At 42.3% G+C, this 21492-nt stretch overlaps 1 protein-coding gene across 1 annotated transcript in view; it reads right to left on the bottom strand.

The window, feature by feature from the left end:
- The window catches only part of LOC147203323 (CUB and sushi domain-containing protein 3-like), a 299067-nt gene that overhangs the window by 40129 nt on the left and 237446 nt on the right, over positions 1 to 21492 (bottom strand). The window contains exons 54-57 of the mRNA XM_086114399.1: positions 10718 to 10891; positions 8176 to 8349; positions 7850 to 7923; positions 2037 to 2148 (exon numbers count right to left, since the gene is read on the bottom strand). Of these exons, the coding sequence (XP_085970525.1) occupies positions 2037 to 2148; positions 7850 to 7923; positions 8176 to 8349; positions 10718 to 10891 (534 nt within the window). The remainder of the gene's footprint in view (positions 1 to 2036; positions 2149 to 7849; positions 7924 to 8175; positions 8350 to 10717; positions 10892 to 21492) is intronic.

The raw sequence follows: 21492 nt of genomic DNA, 5'->3' as shown, positions 1-21492 counted from the left end.
GATGAGGTGGCTTGGGCATCTGATTCGGATGCCTCCTGAGCGCCTCCCTGGTGAGGTGTTCCGGGCATGTCCCACCGGGAGGAGACCCCGAGGAAGACCCAGGACACGCTGGAGAGACTATGTCACCCAGCTGGCCTGGGAACGTCTTGGGATCCCCCGGGGAGAGCTGGAAGAAGTAGCTAGGGAGAGGGAAGTCTGGGCTTCCCTGCTAAAGCTGTTGCCCCCGCGACCCGGCCCCGGATAAGCGGTAGATGATGGATGGATGGATGGATGGATATAATGAAGGGCTATGACGTTCATCTTTTCTTCTTATTAGTTGAAATTGTTTAACGTTTCTTTTTTTATCAGACAATGGTCTTTTTTATTTTATTTTTTAAAATACTTTTACCTAGCTGACAGTTTCGGCTGTCACTGCTTCCTTGTGACGTGTCTAAAAACAGCTAACCGGATTGGCAAACCTTCAAAGGCATACAGACCGGGTATCGGGTGACCCCCCCCCCCCCCACCCCCCGCTGCCGTTGAAACAATGTGTCCCTTTTGATGGTGCCATGCTCATGGAGGGACCTTAAGTAATCCAAAAATAAAAAAAGATCACTGAAACAAAAAAAAATATCACAAACAAAACATGAAGATACATAATCCAAGGAAATGCTGGGTGAGGCTGCAATGATGTGCAGCCAATCAGCTCATGGCCTAAATCCAGTCATGCTCTCATTGGTCGATGTCTCGCCGGGAACCAATCACGCGCCTTGAATGAGTGCCCATGGCATTTACAGTACAGTACAGACATGTTCAAAGCCTCTGAATCATTCAGCATGCAGGGAAAACGCTTTCACACATCAACATGAAACAACGCATCTTTCCGTAATATGCCTGCTCATATGTCTTTTATTTTTAAATGAATAATTATTATTCAAAATTTTTGGAATAAATACCGTTTTTTCCAAAAACCCACAAAGCACTGAAGATTACATTGTGTGTATTATAAGGGCAAATCTTCCTGACCTTCTTCCCTGTGTTGTGCAGGAAATGAGAATGTTGCAAACATGGGGGCCACTGTTGGCATTGTGGCGAGTCTCTCTTGAAAAATAGATGCGAGAGGGGTTGCAGAAGTCACTAACTATAGAGACGTTCGCAAAGTTGGCAACACCACAAGATGTCTTGCTCGCTTGTACCACCCTCAAACATGTACACATATTTTACGTTTATTTTAGCACTCAGGATGGCCTGTGGAAACATGCTGCCTTTCATCGGTTAGTCTTGGCACTGTAACAGACATCTGGTTTGGGGAAGGAAATATCACATGTACTGTGTTGACTGTGTGATGTGCTGTATTGGGCATCTTGTGCACATGAAATACAATAAAACCAGTAAGAACTGCTTTTCTCGTCATGCGTGGGGTCTCTTAGATTTAAAACATTGGATACGATGATAAAAATTGCTATGTGTGTACCCCACACACACACGCATGCACGCACGCACGCACACACACACACACACACACTATGCAAAAAATGGAATGGAGTCATTGGAAAACTGTATATCTGTCACCTCAGCACAAAATCTCCATAAAATGTAAGTGGGTTTGACACACGGGTTAGATCAAGATTTGGTATCATGTGAAAGCCCTTTTCATCACACAGCTCTTATGACCTCTCCACTGTATGTGCATCGTCAAATGGTGACAGTAGTAAGATTGCTTGAGTAACAGAGGTTGGCCTGCTTGAGTTAGTTGGCAATGGTCAGATCTGTGAGCAGGACAGAAGGTGGAGGCAGAAACTTCCATGGCAACAAGTGAATCAAGGACATAGGACTCAAACAAGGTTTGGGAAAATTAGCCAGTGATGGCTTCGCACAAGTACCATTAATTTGCAATCTGAATGCGGAGGGGGTGAAGATGTCCTGCTATGGAGGAAGCCTCAGAATTTCAAGACGTTTCCATTAACGCCATAAAAGTTTGATCATTATCATTTTTTTCAAGCAGTCGCTAAAATGGTTTAAAATGCCTTTGAGGAGCGTAAAGAAGGGGTACTTACGGACACAGGTAGGCTGGGTCCCGGTCCATGTGAGATCTGGTAAACAAAGGCGGGTTATGGAGCCCTGCAGGATGTGTCCCTCTTGGCACTCGAAGTCCACTCTGCTGCCCACCTGGACACAAGCACACAAAAAAAACAAGCGATCCACAATACGTTTTGTGAAATGATTTTGTGTGATGTGAGGGTTGCAGCGAACGATAAATCTTTGGAATGGCTATCCAAATACAAAGCTACCTTACTTCTGCCTTCACTTCGAGATCCATGCCTTATCAGATATCCTGGTGATTGCTAGGAATTTGAGATTTCCCAATCGGAAATCGGGGCCGATTACGTGATTTTCAACCGATCCGCTATTTGGTGAAAAATATCACTTTTATTCATTTTCTAAACATTTAGGGATCCAAAAACTACAAAAATAATCCAAGTGTGCAAATAATTTGCAAAATACAACATACTACTTTAGTTTTATATTATTCAATGTTACATTTCTGTTTGTTTGTTTTTTATTAGTTTGTGGTCTAGTTAGTGAGACTAACAGAGCTGCATGCACACACACACAAAAACACTCACACACAAACATACAAGCAAACACATGCCTCCACTCAGCTCCCTTGCATGCAGCGGCAGAGCGCAGGTTTGACTTCACAGATTGTTTGGAGGGAGAGACAAGCCGCAAGATACTCCTAAATACGTCTGCCTTGCCTGATATAAAGAAGCCTCATCGCTAAATGGCATCATCAAAGAGATGAGAGAGGGACAGACAGGTTTGTGACACATGTGACACTTCCAAACGACTTCACGTCAAATAGAAGTTTAACGAGTGTAAATTATTTGGTGACAAGCAAGCTTGTTCCCCACTGGTTGGATTTAACAAGGCCATAAAGCAATAGTGGCGGCATGGTGGTCGACTGGTTAGCAAGTCAGCCTCACAGTGAAAAGGTGCAGAGTTCAATTCCAGGCCCCAGCATTCCTGTGTGAAGTTTGCATGTTCTCCCCATGCCTGTGTGGGTTTTCTCTGGGTAGTACCATCCGGGTTTCTTCCCACATTCCAAAAAAAAAATACATGGTTGGTTGATTGAATGCTCAAAATTGTCCCTTCGTGTGAGTGTGGACGGTTGTTCGTGTGTGTATGTATGCGATTGGTTGGCAACCAGTTAAGGGTGTCCCCCGCCTACTGCCCAAAGATGGCTGGGAGAGGCTGCAGCACGCCTGTGACCCACATGAGGATGGTGGATCAGAAAATGGATGGATAAACCAATAGTGCCATTTTCAGATGAGAGAAGTCCCACACTAAGCACTGTTTTGACCCTTAACTTGCTCAAGTCTATCACGATTAAATGCATTGTTTAGCATTGAAAGAATCACGCAAACAGAGGATACCTTCATTTTATGTCAAAGTTTATATGGGCCACTCCACCAAATTGGTGCCATTTGCATCCTCAGGCATTACATGATTACATAAAAATACATTTTTAAAAAGCATCCTCCACATTAATGCGGACTAGGTTTAAAGTTTACCTTCAATTCGCGTAAATGCCATGGCTATAGTTCCTGTATTTGATCATTTTAATGCTAAAAACCCACAGAGATTCAGGATGATCCAATACAATACATCTTCATTTATACAATTGCTTTCAAGACGTACACCTTGTTTGAGGCAATAATATATGACAGACAAAAGCAATGACTGAGATGGATCAAGACACATTTTTAATTGTTCAATATGTGTAACATCAAATTTAGTGCTTAACAAAAGAAAGGAAAACTGACACCCACTATTAACCTAACATTATATCTTTAATACAACAAAAATATGGGAATTTAAACTGACAATTAGAGCTGCAGATGGCATTATGATCGACTGGTTAGCCCGTCCTCCTCAGAGTGCAGCAGTCGTGGGTTTGAATCCGGCTCCGGCTTTCATTTGTGGAGTTTGCATGTTCTCCCTCTGCCAGCCTGGTTTTTCTCTGGGTACTGCGGTTTCCTCTCACATTCCAAAAACAGGCATGGGAGATTGACTGAGTGCTCTAAATTGTCCCTAGGTATGATTGTGAGCACGGGTGGTTGTTTGTCAATGCGTGCCCTGCGATTGGCTTGCGACAAGTCCAGGGTGTAGTGCTGAGATAGGCTCCAGCATGCCCACGACCCTCGTGAGGATAAGCGGTGCTGTGACTGTTTGTTCCTCCTCGCTGTTTCAGTTGCTGTGGCGCTTTTATGCTTTGGGCCTTTATTCTGTCATGTAAGGTAGATTTCTCACAGTATATAAACTCGATTACTCACTGACACGTGGTCAGTATGTCGAGTTTTCTCCCAATGGGAGTGTCAGTTATCATCCGTGTCTTCTGCATCCAGTTCTGCTCTCTCGAGTTACTTTGTATTTTTGTAGATATAGACTTTTACATTTCAGCTTCCGTGTCATGTCTGTATTTGGGTCCTCGCGTGACAACTGGCTCAGATAATAGATGGATGGAGATGTATATTTCTAGATGAATTTGAGAAAAGTCTGATGCACACTTTTTTTCTTAATGCATTGCCTCAGTATCGGATCGGGACACAGTTTCAGCAGATTCTTAAAACCAAAGACTCTGATTCAGACTCGGGTGATAAAATAATGCAATAGAGACATCCCTAAAAGATAATGTTTTCACTTATCTTTAAAGTGACACTGAAAAGCAACAAGAAGATATTCAATTGAAATACACCAACTGAACATATATCAGGGCAAGTGCTGAGCCCGTGGCGGTGGTCATAATATATATACTTTGCTCGGCTGTGCTCGGTCTGAGCTGATTAACACAGACACACGCACACACACACACATGGACACACACGAGCACAAATGCATGTCTGTTTTGCCAGCCGCGGCAGCGCGAGACACCAAAATTGGATACTTAAAGAGTTTATGAATGGAAAGTTTACTTTTAAAAAGTTGCCGGATAGTTCCACTGACAAGACCAAAGTTACCTGTATGTTTTGCAGTCGTAAACTGAGCTATCATCATAGCACGTCGACTCTGAAATACCACTTAATGGCCAAGCACACAGTTGATGTGAGTACTCCGCCCCCTCGTCTAAGACAGACAGCTATGGATCATTTCAAAGCGAAGAAAATGGATAACACGACGAAGAACAAATTTGCTAAAGCCAGAGCTAAATGTATGGCTACTGCATGCAAGCCTGTCAACATTGTCCACCGCCAGACTCAAGCTGAAATCATTCGCATTGCATCTAACGACTCCACTACGGATTGCCAGCGAGCGCCTCCATTACAAGCTGTGTACAGAGATTGTACGTAGCGGAGAAGGCTAAGGTACACCAAGCGAGAGAAGACACTGTTTCGGGAGAGAAATAAGAGACGAGGTTGATGAGCCTCTGGTGAATAAAGAGCAGACATTCTGTTGAGTACCATTCGTACTCAGGCATGAGTATGTATGCCACTGACACGATTGTTACTTGTTTGGAACTATTTTGTTCTGGAAGGTTACTGTGTTCCGTGTCCATATAAATTATGGGGGTGGAGCTTCTCTGTGTTCGTCTTACAGCGACGGTGCGCTCAGGCATGTTGAGGGTTCAGCGGTGCAGTGGTAGCGACCTAGCGACCACACTGAAAGTAAAACGTCTCCAGTGTTGTGTTGTGCCTCAAACCAAGTGTAGTCATCTGAAATGATGTCTATACAAAACCATAGAGAGACTTCCGCGCAAGAAGGACCAACAGAATCAACATAGCCTGACTGCTGTGTTCAAAGCAAACTTGAGAAAAACGAAGTATGCAACCATGGCTTAAATCCACTATAGGCTGAGTACGAGTTTACCTTATATGTGCACTTTATAATGTTATATTGCTCTGTTTTGATTCCACAAAAAGAGCTGTTAAAGCAGCTGTTGTGTGACAAAATATTTTTTTCACTGTTGTTGATGAACAGTAATATTGTGTGAGAGATTATGTGTGAATAACTGCTCCAAGTGAAAAATGTTCATGTAAAATTGAAAATCGAAATTGGTATTTCAGTAAATATTTGCATTTTGCACATAGAACACTGATTCGTGATTCCATGTTGATGAGAGCATTAAAATGGGGAAAAATAGGACAAAATAAATAAATAAAAGGAAATTCAGAAACGATAAAAAATTCATGAGTTATCACGATTGATTTTCAGTTAATTTAAGGTAATGATGACAGTTGCGTTTTTAATTAGATTAAATATTTTCGTTCGTTTTCGATCGTTTGACAGCTCTAATATAAATATAAATATATATATATATATATATACATATATATATATATACTGTATATATATACAGTATATATATCACAATTGACACAGAATAGAATATGAATAAAATGTGCTGCTGTTTCCAAACAAAATTCACCTCTGTTCCTGAAAAGGTGAACAAAATCCTACATAGAATACATAACACTACAGGTACATGCTTGCTAGTTCGCGTTGTTTTCCTAAACATTTTGGGCAAGGCATTCGGTATGCCCCATTACCATATTACAATATTGCCCCTACACAAATAACAATCTCTGATGAGGCAAGATAGTCATTTCATGCCTATATTATTCAACCATGATACATATATCGATCGATGTGATGAAAAAAAAGAAAAAACATTAAGTCGATTAATCGCCAATCCAACAAGTATTAAAAAAGAAATAAGCCTGTGTGGTTGAATAGAAAAAAAAAAGGCACTCTTCGCTGCAAATATTCATCATTTTGAAAATGGCAATATAAACATTAATTTTAGTAGAACAAGGCAGCCTTAATTCATCCATCCATCCGTTTGCTATCCCGTTATCCTCATGAGCATCGCGGGGCATGCTGGAGCCTATCCCAGTTGTCTTTGGGCAATAGGCGGGGTACACTCTGAACTGGTTGCCGCCCCATCACAGGGCACACACAGACAAAAAAAACATCTGTGCTCACATTCATACCTGGGGACAATTTTGAGTGTTCCATTAACCTGCCACCTATGTTTTTGGAATGTGGGAGGAAACCGGAGCACCCGGAGAAAACCCACACAGGCACGGGGAAACTCCACATGCAAACTCCTCACCGGAAGGTCGGAGCTGGAATCAAATCCTCCAACTCTGCACTGTGAGGCAGACGCGATAACCAGTCGACCACCGGGCTGCCCCATACGTGTTTAAATGATTTTAAAATGATAAATTTAGTGTATGTGAATGTGGTGACATGAATGAATGCTTTTAAAATGTTCTGTACTGTTTTTTGTATGTGAGTTATAAGCTACACTATGTAACAACTAATATTATTATTATTATTATTATTTGAGACTGTGTGTGTTACGTGTTGCGTGGGCCGAGGAAGCCCTCCGCGCCACCCCACGGATGCAAAATTGAAACAAAATTCCTCAGTGACTAACATACCGGTAGATGCCAATGAGCACATTTCCAGCATGAGCCAGCAGTTGGTAAAACTGAAGGTGTACAATTTGGAGTTGAGCCAAATTCTGTGCTCTCCTGAGTGCAATTGGAGTTTCTAATGCAGGCAGGTTCCGCTTGGGTTCTCGAGAGGCCGCTGGCCGTTTTCCATCTCTTCCTGCTGAAGCACATCTGATTCATATGATCATCTGAAACTCTGATAATCATCCTGATCATTTGAATCAGGTGTGTTGGACTAGTGAGACACGCAGGACAGCGGCCTTCGAGGACTTGGTTTGGACAACCCTGTTGTAATGCATAAGCACATCCCACTATCTGAAAATCAACAAAATTACAATCCTCTTCACTATTTTTCAACTCAAGAAGTACACTGTGTGCAGTGTTTGCTGAAACAAAATTTACTCATTTACCTTAAAACCAGTTGTGTAATTCATGAAGCCATGTTCAGGCACTCCTGGATTTCCACATGTGGTTCTTGTGGGTTCTGAAAAAAAAAAAAAAACACAAAAAAACTCACGACGAGGACAAGTAGCATTCGCTGAAGGGTAAGAAAATCCAGTACAGCAATTGATGATGCACAAATAAGCAGTATATTTATGGGCTTTATTTCCTGGCTTCTAACATTTTACAATACTTTTATGATTTAACCTCCGTTGAACTGAGTGAAGATAAACAAAATAACATACTGTATCTTGGCATATTAATGAATATTCACGGTTAAAAAGGTGTTTAGTACCAATGCAGCGTGGCTGAGATCCACTCCAGGTGCCGTCCTCCTGGCACAAGCGTGTTGTTGATCCGACCATTATAAAGGGGGCAATGCAATTAAATGTGACCTCTGACTTAAAGATGAAGCTGCGTCCTTCTCGCAGTCCTTGCACAGGCGTACCAGGATCACCACAGAATTTGGCTGCAAAGGCAGAGATAAAAGATTAATCATCATAACAATAATCACGTGTTACATGAGCTGAAGGCAAACATCCAATATAGATGAATCATTTGCACTGGCAAGTGTGAAGCAAGGTTTTTTTGACTGTACTTGAACAGTCACACTGGGCAGACATTCATCTTGGTTAGCTAGGCGATATTAAATGTTGAGTAAATGAATACTGAACACGAGCAGAGACGTAAAAGGAAAATGGAGTCAAGTGCTGCTGCTCACCAAGGGCAACATTTTAAATTATGTTGGAGCAACACCCGCGATAGATGAACACATGTGGATTATCATTCTTTCAATTCTGCAGTTCAAACATCTATTAAACTTGACTGGAGTGACTATGAGTGATTTAGCTAAGGCGAGAGGCATATTTGTTAATGAGATTTAATTGCCATTTTTCAGTTTCTGGATCCTTTAATCCTCCATAACAAAAATGATCAGGACCCATTAGCTGCTGGAGAGTAGAAGCAAGAGTCACAATAGTCAGTCAGATAGTTGAAGCAGTATAACAGCAATATAATATGATATGGCCTGCATGAAAAGTGTGGTATTTTTGAAACATGATAATAAACACGAATCATGACACGAGGTACGTCCTATCTGGCCGCAACATTCTCTGGCCGCTATGGTAACGTTTAAGCATGCCTTCAAAATAAGATATGCCGCAAATAAAAAGTGCATGAAAAATACGACTCACCATCGCCGCTTATTATGCAGACTAGGCTTAGTGCGTGTCAATCTCCCGTTGAGATAAAGCCGTATTTGAAATAGAGTTCCTGATACTGTCTATTAAATGTAGCCTTCTCTTTCTTTAAAGTCATAGGCTCCTCTTCTGTCTCCTGGCTGGGCCTTTTCCCCTTCCGGAAAAAAAAAAAAAAAACTTTTCAAAGGCGTTTGTTTTTTTATCAATTTTGCTAGCTCCTGGATTTCATTTCCTATCACGTGACCGAGAAGCGCACATTCACCTGCGTCAAGAGTGACATACTGTAGATTGACATAACAGAGAATCCGGTAATTTTTCAAAATAAAACATTTTTCAGATTCCGAAATGAATAAAACAGAAGGAATGTAAGTTATTTATTCTTTCTGTGCGGCCAAATGACCCGCGGACCCGTACCAGTCCGCGGCCCGACGGTTGGGGACCCCTGCTCTAAAACCTCCGCCATCTCCGGTGCGGGTAGCGGCCTGTTGGTTGTTACATCCATAAAGTGTGCATCTGTGCAATGAAGTGGAGTCTACACTTACACTCGTAAATTAAGTCGCTGAGACACCGGAGCAAAGCAGCACTTTGTTCATCACGCACGCAAGGTGTGCAGATAAATTAATTCCCGCATTGTCCATGTGTTTGTGGCTCATTAGCAAACAAGCACCATGTCTGCTGCACTTCCTGGTCTACTCATTCTCCAAAACGTATTTTGTGCCATCAAAAGACCATTTCACCCTGCATTTTTCAAAATTGGAATCTCACTCGAAAGACTTATTACATAGTATTGGCTGGGAACCATATGCCTTCATTCCTTCAGCATTAACAGAATAGATGCACTCCGCTTGATGTAGCAGTGTGTATATCATTGCGCAGTCTAGTCTAAATTTGGCACATGATGCGTTATCTAGTGACTTGTTTCATGAACATGGTGGCCAGCTATATTATTCTTCAAAATTTTAAAGTTATTAAATGTCCAAGAAGATATTGATCAATTACCAAAAAAAGTATTCAATTTTTAGTAATGTAAATGGCGTACATATGTGTAGTAACCCTTTAAGTTGGAAAACCTCCAAAAGAGTGAGCAGCAAAGAAATAGTCACATTTTACCCCAGAGAAGACAAATGAACACCTGGAAAATATGGTTAAAATTGATGTTCGAGCTTACATTTGACCTTGAAACAAATTGGTGTGCAAGGTTTAAATAAAAATAGAAGGAACAGTTGTGAAACCCGTGAACCCCCCCCCCCCCCTCCCCCAGCTCTGAAATAAGGGAGCTAATGTGATGTGATTTTCTTGACTGTTCAAACAACCATGCATTAAATTGAGGTGCTGCAGCAATCTGACACAGCTTTTACACATAATGTAGGCTAAATAACTTTGCTGCTGTGAATTGGGAATTTCTCCGTTGAGAGACTAATAAAGGTTTTCTTATCTTATCTTATCTAAACAACATGGCATGCCTCATATTGTCAAATTGCTTGTTGATACATAACTCATAGCTGGCAAAAGGCATTCATTCTACTTGTCCCGTTGACACAGAGTGACAAGGTGCAACAACCATGTAACATTGCAGTCCTGAACTCCCTCTAGGGACTTCTGCACACATCATGTGACAATGATTTGATTATTACTCACGCAGGCACTGAGGGAGGTCTCCACTCCACGTCCCATTCCCAGTGCAGGTGAGAACAGCAGGGAAGGACAGCTCATAGCCTGACAGACAGCTGTAACTCACACTGGTCCCCCATTCCCACACAGAGCCCTCCAATAGGCTGTTAGGGATGGATGGAGGCGTCACACACATCACCACTGTGGGAAATATAATGGGACAGTATTAATTATTTGTAACAGTGTTTCCGGTCAAGAGCACTAACACTAAAGGTGCAGGGATACTCAAGACGTAAATCAAGCAAAACCAAGGCTGGGAAAAGTGCGGAGACACAAAATAAAACATGGAGGATTTCACTCAAAAACTCAAACTACAACTACCCCTCTAATGAAAAGATTTAAATGGGACAGTGCTGCAGGTGGCAGTGCAAAGTCTGCAGCACCAACTGGATCATTTCTTTAGTCTGCTGATGTGAATTCTTTTCTGTCGCTACTGTTGAAAAGAAAACAAATATTCAGACTATACAGCATTTAGCACAAGCACAAAGACAAGATGGGATGGACAATTAAACATTACAATTTGTTAAAATTCGGTTTCATAAAGAAAAAGCCATCATAAGTGCAGCAAACATTTTTTTTTTTTGGTATGGCTTGGATATCATAAAAGTGATTTAAGTGAATATGCAGATACCATACACAGTATGTTGGTCATGCAGTTAGAAACAAAGAGTAAATAAATCAATATCGGGATGTGGTATGTTAATTAAATAGTACATTTGCATGATTTTTATTTTTACAGCGCATATGCATTACACATTATTATAATGCTAGTCAAAGAATTTGAGCACCCTGGTGATGCCGACACAGTACGGCAAAAGCAGGCACAGCGGGACTTAAGTGAGCCACATGATCCATTTTGATATCTGTATAATTACAACATGTTTGAAATTGTAGAGGTGTCGGAAACCTAGCAACGAAGTGGGTGGAGGTTTGGCGAAACATTTTCTTTAGGCATAGAACGTAAATGATCTTTCATTAATTACGCATTCTTGAAAAGGTGTGTATTGAGTTGAAACTATGATATTCAGCCTGAAGAAAATGATCTGCTTTGAAAGCACTTCTGTCTCAAGCAAACCTTCTGTTCACTTAAGAAATGAGGTCGATCTAGACTTCAGCCATCATTCCTCTCTCTTCTCCTTCTCTTTTCCTCTTCTCTTTCTCTCTCGCAGTTATATTCATATATACAGAAGCACTGTACAACATCCATTCCAAATGGCCTAGCAGTTATCCTAATTACCACCCTCAAGGGTTACACACAGCTCCATAGATAATGTTTAGTATTCTGCAAATGCAACACCATTTGCATATTTTGGTACATAGTGGGGATGGCAGCAATAGAAAGATGTGACAGTGTGGTTTTATGGGCATTTTAAAATCAGAACAAAATCAGTACATAAGGCTTACATGCTATCTATAGATTTTACTTGTAGGTGGGAGGGGGGGCAGGATGAAATCACATTTGGTTTGTTTATACCACATGAGACGAGCCCATTATAGAGATTTTTCATGCCTGAGGATATTTAGTTTCATCATTTTAGCTTCATCAGAGAATAAGAGTAACATGCCCTGCAAAATTTTCAGGCATTAATTCCAAGGTGTCATCCATCTTCTGTTCCTCATTGGAGGCTGATTCCCCCCTAAAATACGCAGCGGTATACATCTATATATTGGTTAAATGTTAGTCTTGTAGCGGTGGTACGGTGGTCGGCTTGTTAGCATGTCCGCCTCGCAGTGCACAGGTCATGGGTTCGAATTCGGCCTGGGCCTTCTTGTGTGCAGCTTGCATGTTCGCCCTGTGCCTGTCTAGGTTTTCTCCGACTTCTCCCATTTCATCCCGATATTCCAAAAATCATGGTAGGTTGACTGAGCGCACTAGTTTGTCCCTAGGTGTGATTGTGCGCACGCATGGTTGTTTGTCTGTTTGTACCCTGCGATTGGCTGGAAACCAGTTCAGAGTGTACCCTGCCTGCTGCCTGAAGACAGCTAAGATACGCTCCGGCCTGCCCATGAGCCTCGTGAGGATAAGCGGATCAGATAATGGATGGATAGTCTTGTTGCTTTGGATCAGTAACTAGACCTTTAATGAACAGGTTGGCTATCAACAATCAATCCGGAAAATAAAAAAAATGAAAATTAAATAAAAGCGCTGGAAGCCTGGGCAAAGCATGGGGAAGCAAAGAGTGTCCCCATTTTCCTAAATAGTTCTAAGCATCATTTGTGCCTCTTCGTTGAATGCGCCAAACATGGGATGTAAGGTGTTGGCAGGACTTAAAATGTGTGTCTGAAGTGTGTGTATGTCTGTGCCACACAAACAGCACTACGGACAAGTGAATTTCTTTTTTTTTAAGTTCTCCATTCTTTCTCCCTCTATTCTAAGTCCCTCTCTCGTCCCCATCCACCCTCGAAAACTGCTCTTAACCAAGCAAAATTGCATTGTAAGATTCACTGAAAAAAAAAAGTGGTCAAAGTGTGTTGTTTTCAAACATCAAGTCCGAGCAAAACGCTGGCTCCCTCTAAAGCCCCTGTAAAGTGAAAATAAAACGACTTCAGAATTTGACACTCCACAGAGAAATGTGTTTTTAACTAGCCTGATGAATATGAATAAATAAAAACATAATTTTGATAAAATGTGGCTCCAAAATCAGGAAAAAATAGTTCATTACTGTTCTTGGATGCTACGTTTGTGTCTGCTGAATGTTTAGTCAAATACGTTCTTGTATGAACACACTATATGTGCTCAAGAGTTTGTCGTGTGAGCCAAAGGCTGAATGGCATGTGCTGATATATTTAATCACCACTTAACATTCTCAGAATTGTCTCTGTTATGTGGACCCACACACAACACAGTGAAGCAGTGACTTATTGGATGACATTGGCCCGTGGGCTACCGGGCTTGCGACGCGCACAAACCATCAAACCCGCAAGGTCATCAGCCCGCAGACCATTGTTGCAATCATCCAGTAAGTCACTGCCTCACTCGGTTTGTGTTTTCTGTGGGTCCACATAACACAGTGAACTAGCGAAGATGCGGACAGGCAGGCTAGGTGGACTGGTGACCAGGTCATCCGTAAAAACAGCGCTCAGTACTCATATTGTGGAGGAGGGCGGACAAATGCCGGAAAGCCCATGTTTGTGCTTGGGCTTGGATTTAGCATTTAGCTGTTAGAATGTAACTGGGCTCTATTTTTGTACCGAGGGCAAGTCTAGTACAACTGTGTGCATGCGTGTTGTTTTATTTCTTTTGATATTTTCAAAGACGGGCGCAGATACAAATGGACATTTGCGCCGGTGTGGGAGTGAACACAGCTTCTTTGCCGGAAAATGGAAGCAGCTCACGTCATTTCCTTGAAATTCAGCACAAGAGAAGCACACACAGTCTTTGACATTGCGCAGTTGGTTTTTAAGAAACTGCAAGCAGACTTTCACGGGTGGTTGCTGTTAATTTGGCTCGGGCGATCACAGATCACCGCTGTCAAGTGCGCACTTGGAGACCGCCTTTGACCCCGATTGCTCTCTTCTGTGTGTGACCCTGCCACTTGACAACACCGTTCCACCCCCGGCCGAGCTGTGCTGCAGCCCAAAGAGGTGTTGTTCCAAATAATATCACGAAGATGGTGAGAATAATTATGCGCTCATTGAATTGATTTCTTCAATGATTCAGAGCGCTCACTGCTGTCATGATTCGGTTTAGGGACCAACAGGTGGCACTGTAGGGCTCCCCCAGCAGCTGCACACCTGTTGGTCATATGTAATTAGGGCTTTAAAAGGACTCCCAGCCCGAACACTCGGTGTCGGGTCATTGTTTGCTTTTGCTACTGTCATGTTCGTTTGTTTGCTGTTCCTTTGCTGCTGTCATGTTTTTTTTCTGGTAGTGTTTTGGTTATTGATAGTTTTTGTTTAAGTCATGGTTTTTGTTTGTTACTTTGGACTTTGTTTTGGATTTAGTTTTCATTGTTTTAAATACAATTCTTTCAAATACACCCTGCTCCTCTCTCCTGCCTGCTTTTTGGGGTCCACCACCACCTTGCAACGTGACAACTGCACGTTGTTATACTTTATGAATAAAATATGATGACACTCACCACACGAGTCCGCAAAGCTCAGGATCTGAATGCCGAAACCTCGATCTAATCCAGCAAAATCTCATTTAACCACTACTTAGACCTGTTCCGAGCTGGTCTAAGGTCTATTCTACATTTAGTGACCAAATGCAAATGAAAATTCATTTGCGTTGGAGGTGGGTGAAACAAAATGCCCACCATGGGAAATTAGACTTTCCATAGCATGAAAATGAAGATGTGCCTGTTATAAGGTGAGTCCAACAAAGTATATGTCAACAATTAAGTGCAAACTAGTTCACGTGTTTTCAGCACTCTTCAAACACATTTCAATTATTAAGAATGAAATCACAATCAAGTCAATATACAGGGTCTTTGAGTTGAATCAAACAAAAGAAAAAAAAAGACAGTCGCACAAAAAGTTAAGTGGCAGTACTGTCTGATGGCCCTAATATCTCCTCATTCAATAAGGAATCAAACCAAATGAAATCCCTGGTTTGTCCTCAAAAGCCTTTTGCAATAGGCCAAGTAAATGGAGGCAGAGGGTGACAGGAATTTAAAAAATGAATCTGCGTTCCTTCCTAATGACGCATGATGTGGAGAAATGCCTAAATTAAAATAAAGAGCCCATTTAGTAATCACACTCCGCTCTTTGGTCTGTATTTTATTCATTTGCCCCTTGAGAGAAATAAGTGCTGTCGCAGAAGTGAGAGCAGTGGAGTGAGTCAGAGGGATCTTCTAGCTGGCTGACTAATGCACACAGGTCAGCAGGAGCTGACAGCATTCTAGCAGCCGCCATGGTCCAAGCAGACGTGAAGGTGTGCTCATTTTAGTGTCTGCCTGTGCACAAGGGAGACAGATGGTAAATTAAACACTCTCGTGGGTGCATGCGTGCGAGGTGTGCAAGCATCTGTGCAATGAAGAAGGTTTGACTCTTGTGTTTACATGGTAAAACATTAAATGCATGAGAAATAAGTTTCATGCAACTTGAAGTCGCCCAAAAAAAACGATAAAGAATCAAAGTTCTTTTGAGTTGGTAGTATGAAAACTTTCATTTTTAAACAGTACAATCTAATAAATTGCATTTGCGGTCCAATGGGTTGATGTTCTGTCTCCCGGAAGTGCCATTTTTGATATTTGTCTTTATACAGTGAAACTCCTTTATAACGAAACCAACATGGGCGAAAATACCCCCTAGTGTGAAAAGATGTTAATGCATGTAAGTAATTCCACTTTTTCTGCTCCCTCTACGACAAAAAATCCCCCCTGTTCCGTTATCTTTTAATTCTTTTTCCCTGCTCTTGCCACGCGACGAGATTCACTACAACGAAAACAAGACTTCCTCTAAAGTCTAATCCAACCTCAGCCAACAGCGACTCCTACTCCTTCACTCCAAAACTGCAACAGCAACCACCACACTGGTTTACACATGCGCAGTAGTCCAAGAAGTATTTTGTTGCATTGCTAAAATGGCTACAAAATGGACCTTTGGATGCCAAGCAGCTAAGACAAGAAGAGCTCTGACGCTGGAAGTGATCAAAATGAAAGACGGAGGAAGCAAAATAGAAAGACATTATCCAAGAAATTGATGTAAGTGAAAGTGAATGCTGATCGTAAATTTTGCAATTTCTTTAAATAAGTGTATGCTCATATTGATGCACTGCGTACAGTATTGGAATAAAAATAAAGAGTACACATATACGTTTTTTGTGTGTGTGTTTACATCTGACATACAATTTGCAACAGTGAAAAATCCCTGTTGTGAAAAATTTCTTGCTGCAAACATGATTTTGTTGGAGAGGAGTTTCACTGTACATTGTTCTTTAGGGCAAAGTTAAAATGAAGAACAGTGCTGAGAGCAGACACAACAAAAGTGCAACAAATGAAGAAATGATGAGGAGCACATTGGAGGAAGGTTGAGGAAAAAAATAAAAGTACCGTATTTTCACGACTATAAGGCGCCATTAAAAGTCTAAAATTTTCTCCAAAATGAACAGGACGCCTTATGATGCGGAGCGTCTTGTCTATGCGCTGAGTTCCAAAACCTGACTGACAGCCGACACGCTGTTTATATAGAGAAAAGGCGGAAGTGACTGTGGACAGGCATGCGGCAAAGAAGTCGGCCAATCAGTGAAGGGTGGGCGTGTATATATACATATATGGAGAGAAAGAGAGAGAAAAGGCAGACGTGAGTGACAGGCATGCGGGGAAGCAGTCCGCCAATGAGTGAAGGGTGGGCGTGTAAGTGGACGCTAAAGGGACGCTACAAGCAGGTACCAACACCTGTATAGAGTGTGGCTATGTGCATTGTTGCAAAACAACTTCGGTTTTGGTTTCTAAGAACCCCCGAAAATAAATTCTACAAAGAGACACGCCTACGAAGCTCAGTTCAAACTTCAAGCCATCGGTTATGCTTTTGGCATGCGTGCCCATCTCACAGGAGCGGTGAAAAACCAAGTCAAGCAAATGAACTCCGAGTTATTCCCGGAGGCTTGACTAAAGAACTCGAACCGCTGGACATCGACATCAACCGGGCGTTCAAAGTAAAGTTGCGAACGGCATGGGAACAATGGATGATCGATGGCAAACACAACTTTACAAAGAGTGAGAGGCAGCGCCGGGCGAGTTACGCCACAATTTGCGAATGGATTGTGGCCGCTTGGACGAACGTGTCTGCTTGCACGAGTTTTTGGCAAAGCCGGCATCATTTCTGTGGAGCCACATGGCAATGGGAGTGACTGACAACGAGAGGGAACACGGCGTTTTTGATGGATTACCGGTACTTGCACAATTGTTCAATTCTGATACAGAGGATGAGGACTTTGATGGATTTCTGGGTGATGATTGATCGAAAAACGTGAGTACATTGTACGATGGCTAAATAAAATACAACGGAACTCCGTTTGGCTTCGTTGCCTTTTTAAAAACGTGTTTTTAGCTTGTATCTGTATGTCTTGGCATGCTACCGTATGCTACAAGCTAACGTGTTTTTAGCGTGCACGCATGCATGCCGTATGTTTTACCACTTTAAAATTGCGCCCAATGATACAGTGCGTTTTGTCTATGTGTAAAATACAGAAATAGCACCCATTAATGAGACTGCGCCCAACCATACGGTGCGTCGAATGGTCGTGAAAATACGGTATATGAAAAATAAATAAATGAATTAAAAAAAATTAAAAATAAGAAATTTTGAGGCCCAGTGCTTCACCATGCTCAGAGTGACAGTAGCTGGTGAAGATCACGTCAGGTTGCCCTTATTTAAAGACCACGGCGTGTCTGGGGAAACAACTACAGGGGCACTGAAGTGTTTTTCTTTGTTTGTTTGTTTTTTCGACCTCGATGAGCACGTCTGTCGAAGCCAACTGCTGGGCAATGAAGAGGCTTCTGAGCAGGTGAGAGGGACACCAACAGGGCAAACAAAATAAAAATAAAAAGAAGGCCACTTACAACACCGTTTTGATTGGTGTTAAATGCAGTTGGAGAAGGAAAGAAAAAGTTCGGCGGTAGCTCTGAATGACGTGCGCTGAGCGGAACGAGTAAAAATTTGAGCTTTCAGGAAGAGAGCTCCCAGGAGAGGCGTAGTAGAGGGGCACCGAAGAGAGCGAGCGAGAGCTGGTGTGAGGGTGGGGGTCATCCTTTTGATAGTGGAGGCGTGCAAATTCAAAGCCACGGCCTTCAGATGATCATGTTCCAAGGTCAACTACCCTTTCCTTTGTCAGATTTTCACAGGCAGATTTTTATAAGCAAAGGTCTACTTTTCGTATTTGTGTAAAAGGGATTTGTTACGTCCACACTTGCTGTTCATATTATGCTTTCCACCTTAACACATACGATGGCAGTGTATCAGTGATATGAGAGGGTAATTATCTCACAAAGTGTGATATCTTTGACAGTAGGAAAATTGACAGTATAGCTTCAACTTTTATTTTCTTCTATTATTAGTGGTGATATTACAGTTAACAAACCACATGAAAGCCTTTCAGACAATGTACAGTCCTGTAAAAGGAAGGAGAAAAAAAAGGCAAAATTCACGAACTCATGTTTTGGACAACTTTGTGGTTAGTGCAGGGGTAGGCAACTCCAGTCCTTTCTGGCCCCTGTCCTGCCCGTTTTAGGTGTCTCCCTCCTCCAGCACACCTGATTCAAATGATCAGGATTGTTAACCAGGGCGGCCTGGTAGTCGAGTTGTTAGCTCGTCGATTTCACAGTGCAGATGTACTGGGTTCAATTCCAGCTCCGGAGTTGCCCGCCCCTGGGTTAGTGGGTGTGAGCATGCAGATATTCATCCCCACGCTCAACACTAGGATTTGCACCTACTCCAGGTTCATATGAAAGTCAAGTTTTAGGCGACTTCCGTGGTTATTTATGCACAGCTTGGTGTCGTTTGGTCGGCCGAGATGTTGAATTCCATGTGTTTGCTGGAAAGGGGCTTTCTGAAATGTTGCCCCCTGGGAAGGTTAATCTCTTTGATCTGTGTCTGTCCTATCTTGGAATGTGGTGATCCTTGTGAACCAAGAAGGAAAGGGTCTTCCATTGTGTAATCATGTTGTGTAAATTAAGAGGCAAATGTCTGTTGAAGATATCCTATCCATCCATCCATTTTCTAAGTCGCTTATCCTGACGAGGGTCACAGGCAGGTTGGAGCCTATCTCAGCTGTGTTCAGGCAGGAGGCGCAGGCCACACAGACAACCAACCATTCACGCTCACACTCACACTCACACCTAGAGCCAATTTAGCGTTCAATCAGCCTGCCATGCATGTTTTTGGAACGTGGGAAGAAATCGGAGTACCCAGAGAAAACCCACACAGGCATGGGGAGAACATGCAGACTCCAAACAGGAAGACTGGAGCCGGAATCAAACGCTGCACCTCTCCATTGTGAGGCCAACACGCTAACCAGTCATCCACCGTGCCGCCTGTTGAAGACATGCTAACTTAATTACCAGCATGTGTTCATTGGAAAGGGAAACAGTTCTGTTCACTGAAAGAGAGAAAGGTCCCGTTCTTGTTCCTCTGAGGTGTTGTGCTCCAGTCTCCGAATGTGAAGTGGGAACTTTTAATTTCGAGGTCTTCCTGTAACTTGTGTTCGAAGCAGGCTAATGTGTTGTTTAGTCATATCTGTTACATTAGACTACCGAAGAGCAGGTCTAAATGGTAGCCCAGATGGTGTCACATGATGTATTTGGTGTATTTGATTGAGGTGCAGAGAGACAGATTTGGACAGATCCGTGGAAGTGTGTGCTGGATGTCATTGTACTTCATTCATAAATATGACAGTGTGGTGTAACCCCTCCGAATCATTGTAGCAGTTAGTTCATCGAACAAATTATAATCATTATCATCTGAAAAATATATTAGCACTCGTCCTGACTGCGCAGCACAACTTCAGGGGTAGGGACTCACACACGAACGCACGATTGGGTGTTCAAGGCGATCTCCAACTGTCCATGTTACATGCGCGGCCGACTACATCATCCGCAAGAGGAGATCTTGTGGTTCCTTTTACTGTAAATGCATTTTCTGCACATCGATCTCCTGCATGCACTCAAGTGAATCCTTCAGCATGCATTTAGACCACATGTGTGCCTCTTTCTGCAACGCGCGCCTCTCTCATGTCTCCCTCTGCTGAATTTAAATGCATTAATGAAGTAAACCGCTCCCGGATCCCTCACACAAAGGCACACAGCAGCGCAAAACCACCAATTCAAGCTGCGTCAGTCAAGGAAAATAACAGAAGAAAGGAAACTCCACCCATGCGCACAGACTGCGCTATGTACTGGGAATGAAAATTGGGCCCATCGTGCTTGCCTCACCATGACAACATGCTTGCCCACAATGCCCTGAATATCCAACAGTTAATGGCCAAAATGAACATTTGCGTGCTGAAGCAACATCCCTACTCACTGACCTGGTGCTGTGGGATTTTTGTTTTTCTTTTTGGACCCTTGTGAGGATAAAGCGGATCGGAAAATGGTCGGATGTATGGATATATGGCTCCACAACATGTATAAAATTCTTTCCGAAGGCTGCACTGCTATGTGATGAAATGATGAAATTTGCCTCATGTGACAATGAGAGACTGAAAAAGTGGCATGCCCAACTATTTGGCTCCCTTAAACTTCTTGACCATTTGCCACATTTCGGGATTCAAATAAAGATAAAGTGTGACCTTTTGGTGAAGAGTCAACACCAAGTGACAAGACATACAGGTAAGTGTCAAGTTGAATGAAAATAATGATATAAAACATGTATAAAATAAATCAGCCCAACCTGAGTTAATAATTTTTAGAACCATCTTTTGCTGTGATTACAACTGCAAGTCTTTTGGGGTGTGTCTCTATCATCTTTGCACATCAAGAGACTGACATTTTTGCCCAGTCTTATAAACCAAACAGCTCCAGCTCAGAAAGGATAGATGGAGAGCATTTGTGAACAGCAATTTTCAGATCTCTCCAAAGATTCTCAAGTGGATTCAAGTCTGGACTTCCACTGGCTCATTCTATATTTCGCCCCAAAAGTTCATTTCATTTGACCAGAGCACCTTTATCGTTTTTTTTGTTCAGTCTCCAAGGTGGCCTGGCAAAAGTTTAAATGAGACTTTTTATTGTTGTCTTTAAAAAAAAATGGCTTTCCTCTTCCATAAAGTCCAGATATGCACTCATGTGATCGCCAGCAACTTG

This window comes from Hippocampus guttulatus, chromosome 6 (genome assembly GCF_054856545.1).
Source record: "Hippocampus guttulatus isolate MCC_2025c chromosome 6, RoL_Hgut_1.0, whole genome shotgun sequence".
Classification (NCBI taxonomy): domain Eukaryota; kingdom Metazoa; phylum Chordata; class Actinopteri; order Syngnathiformes; family Syngnathidae; genus Hippocampus; species Hippocampus guttulatus.
This window is presented reverse-complemented; position numbering and strand designations above follow the sequence as displayed.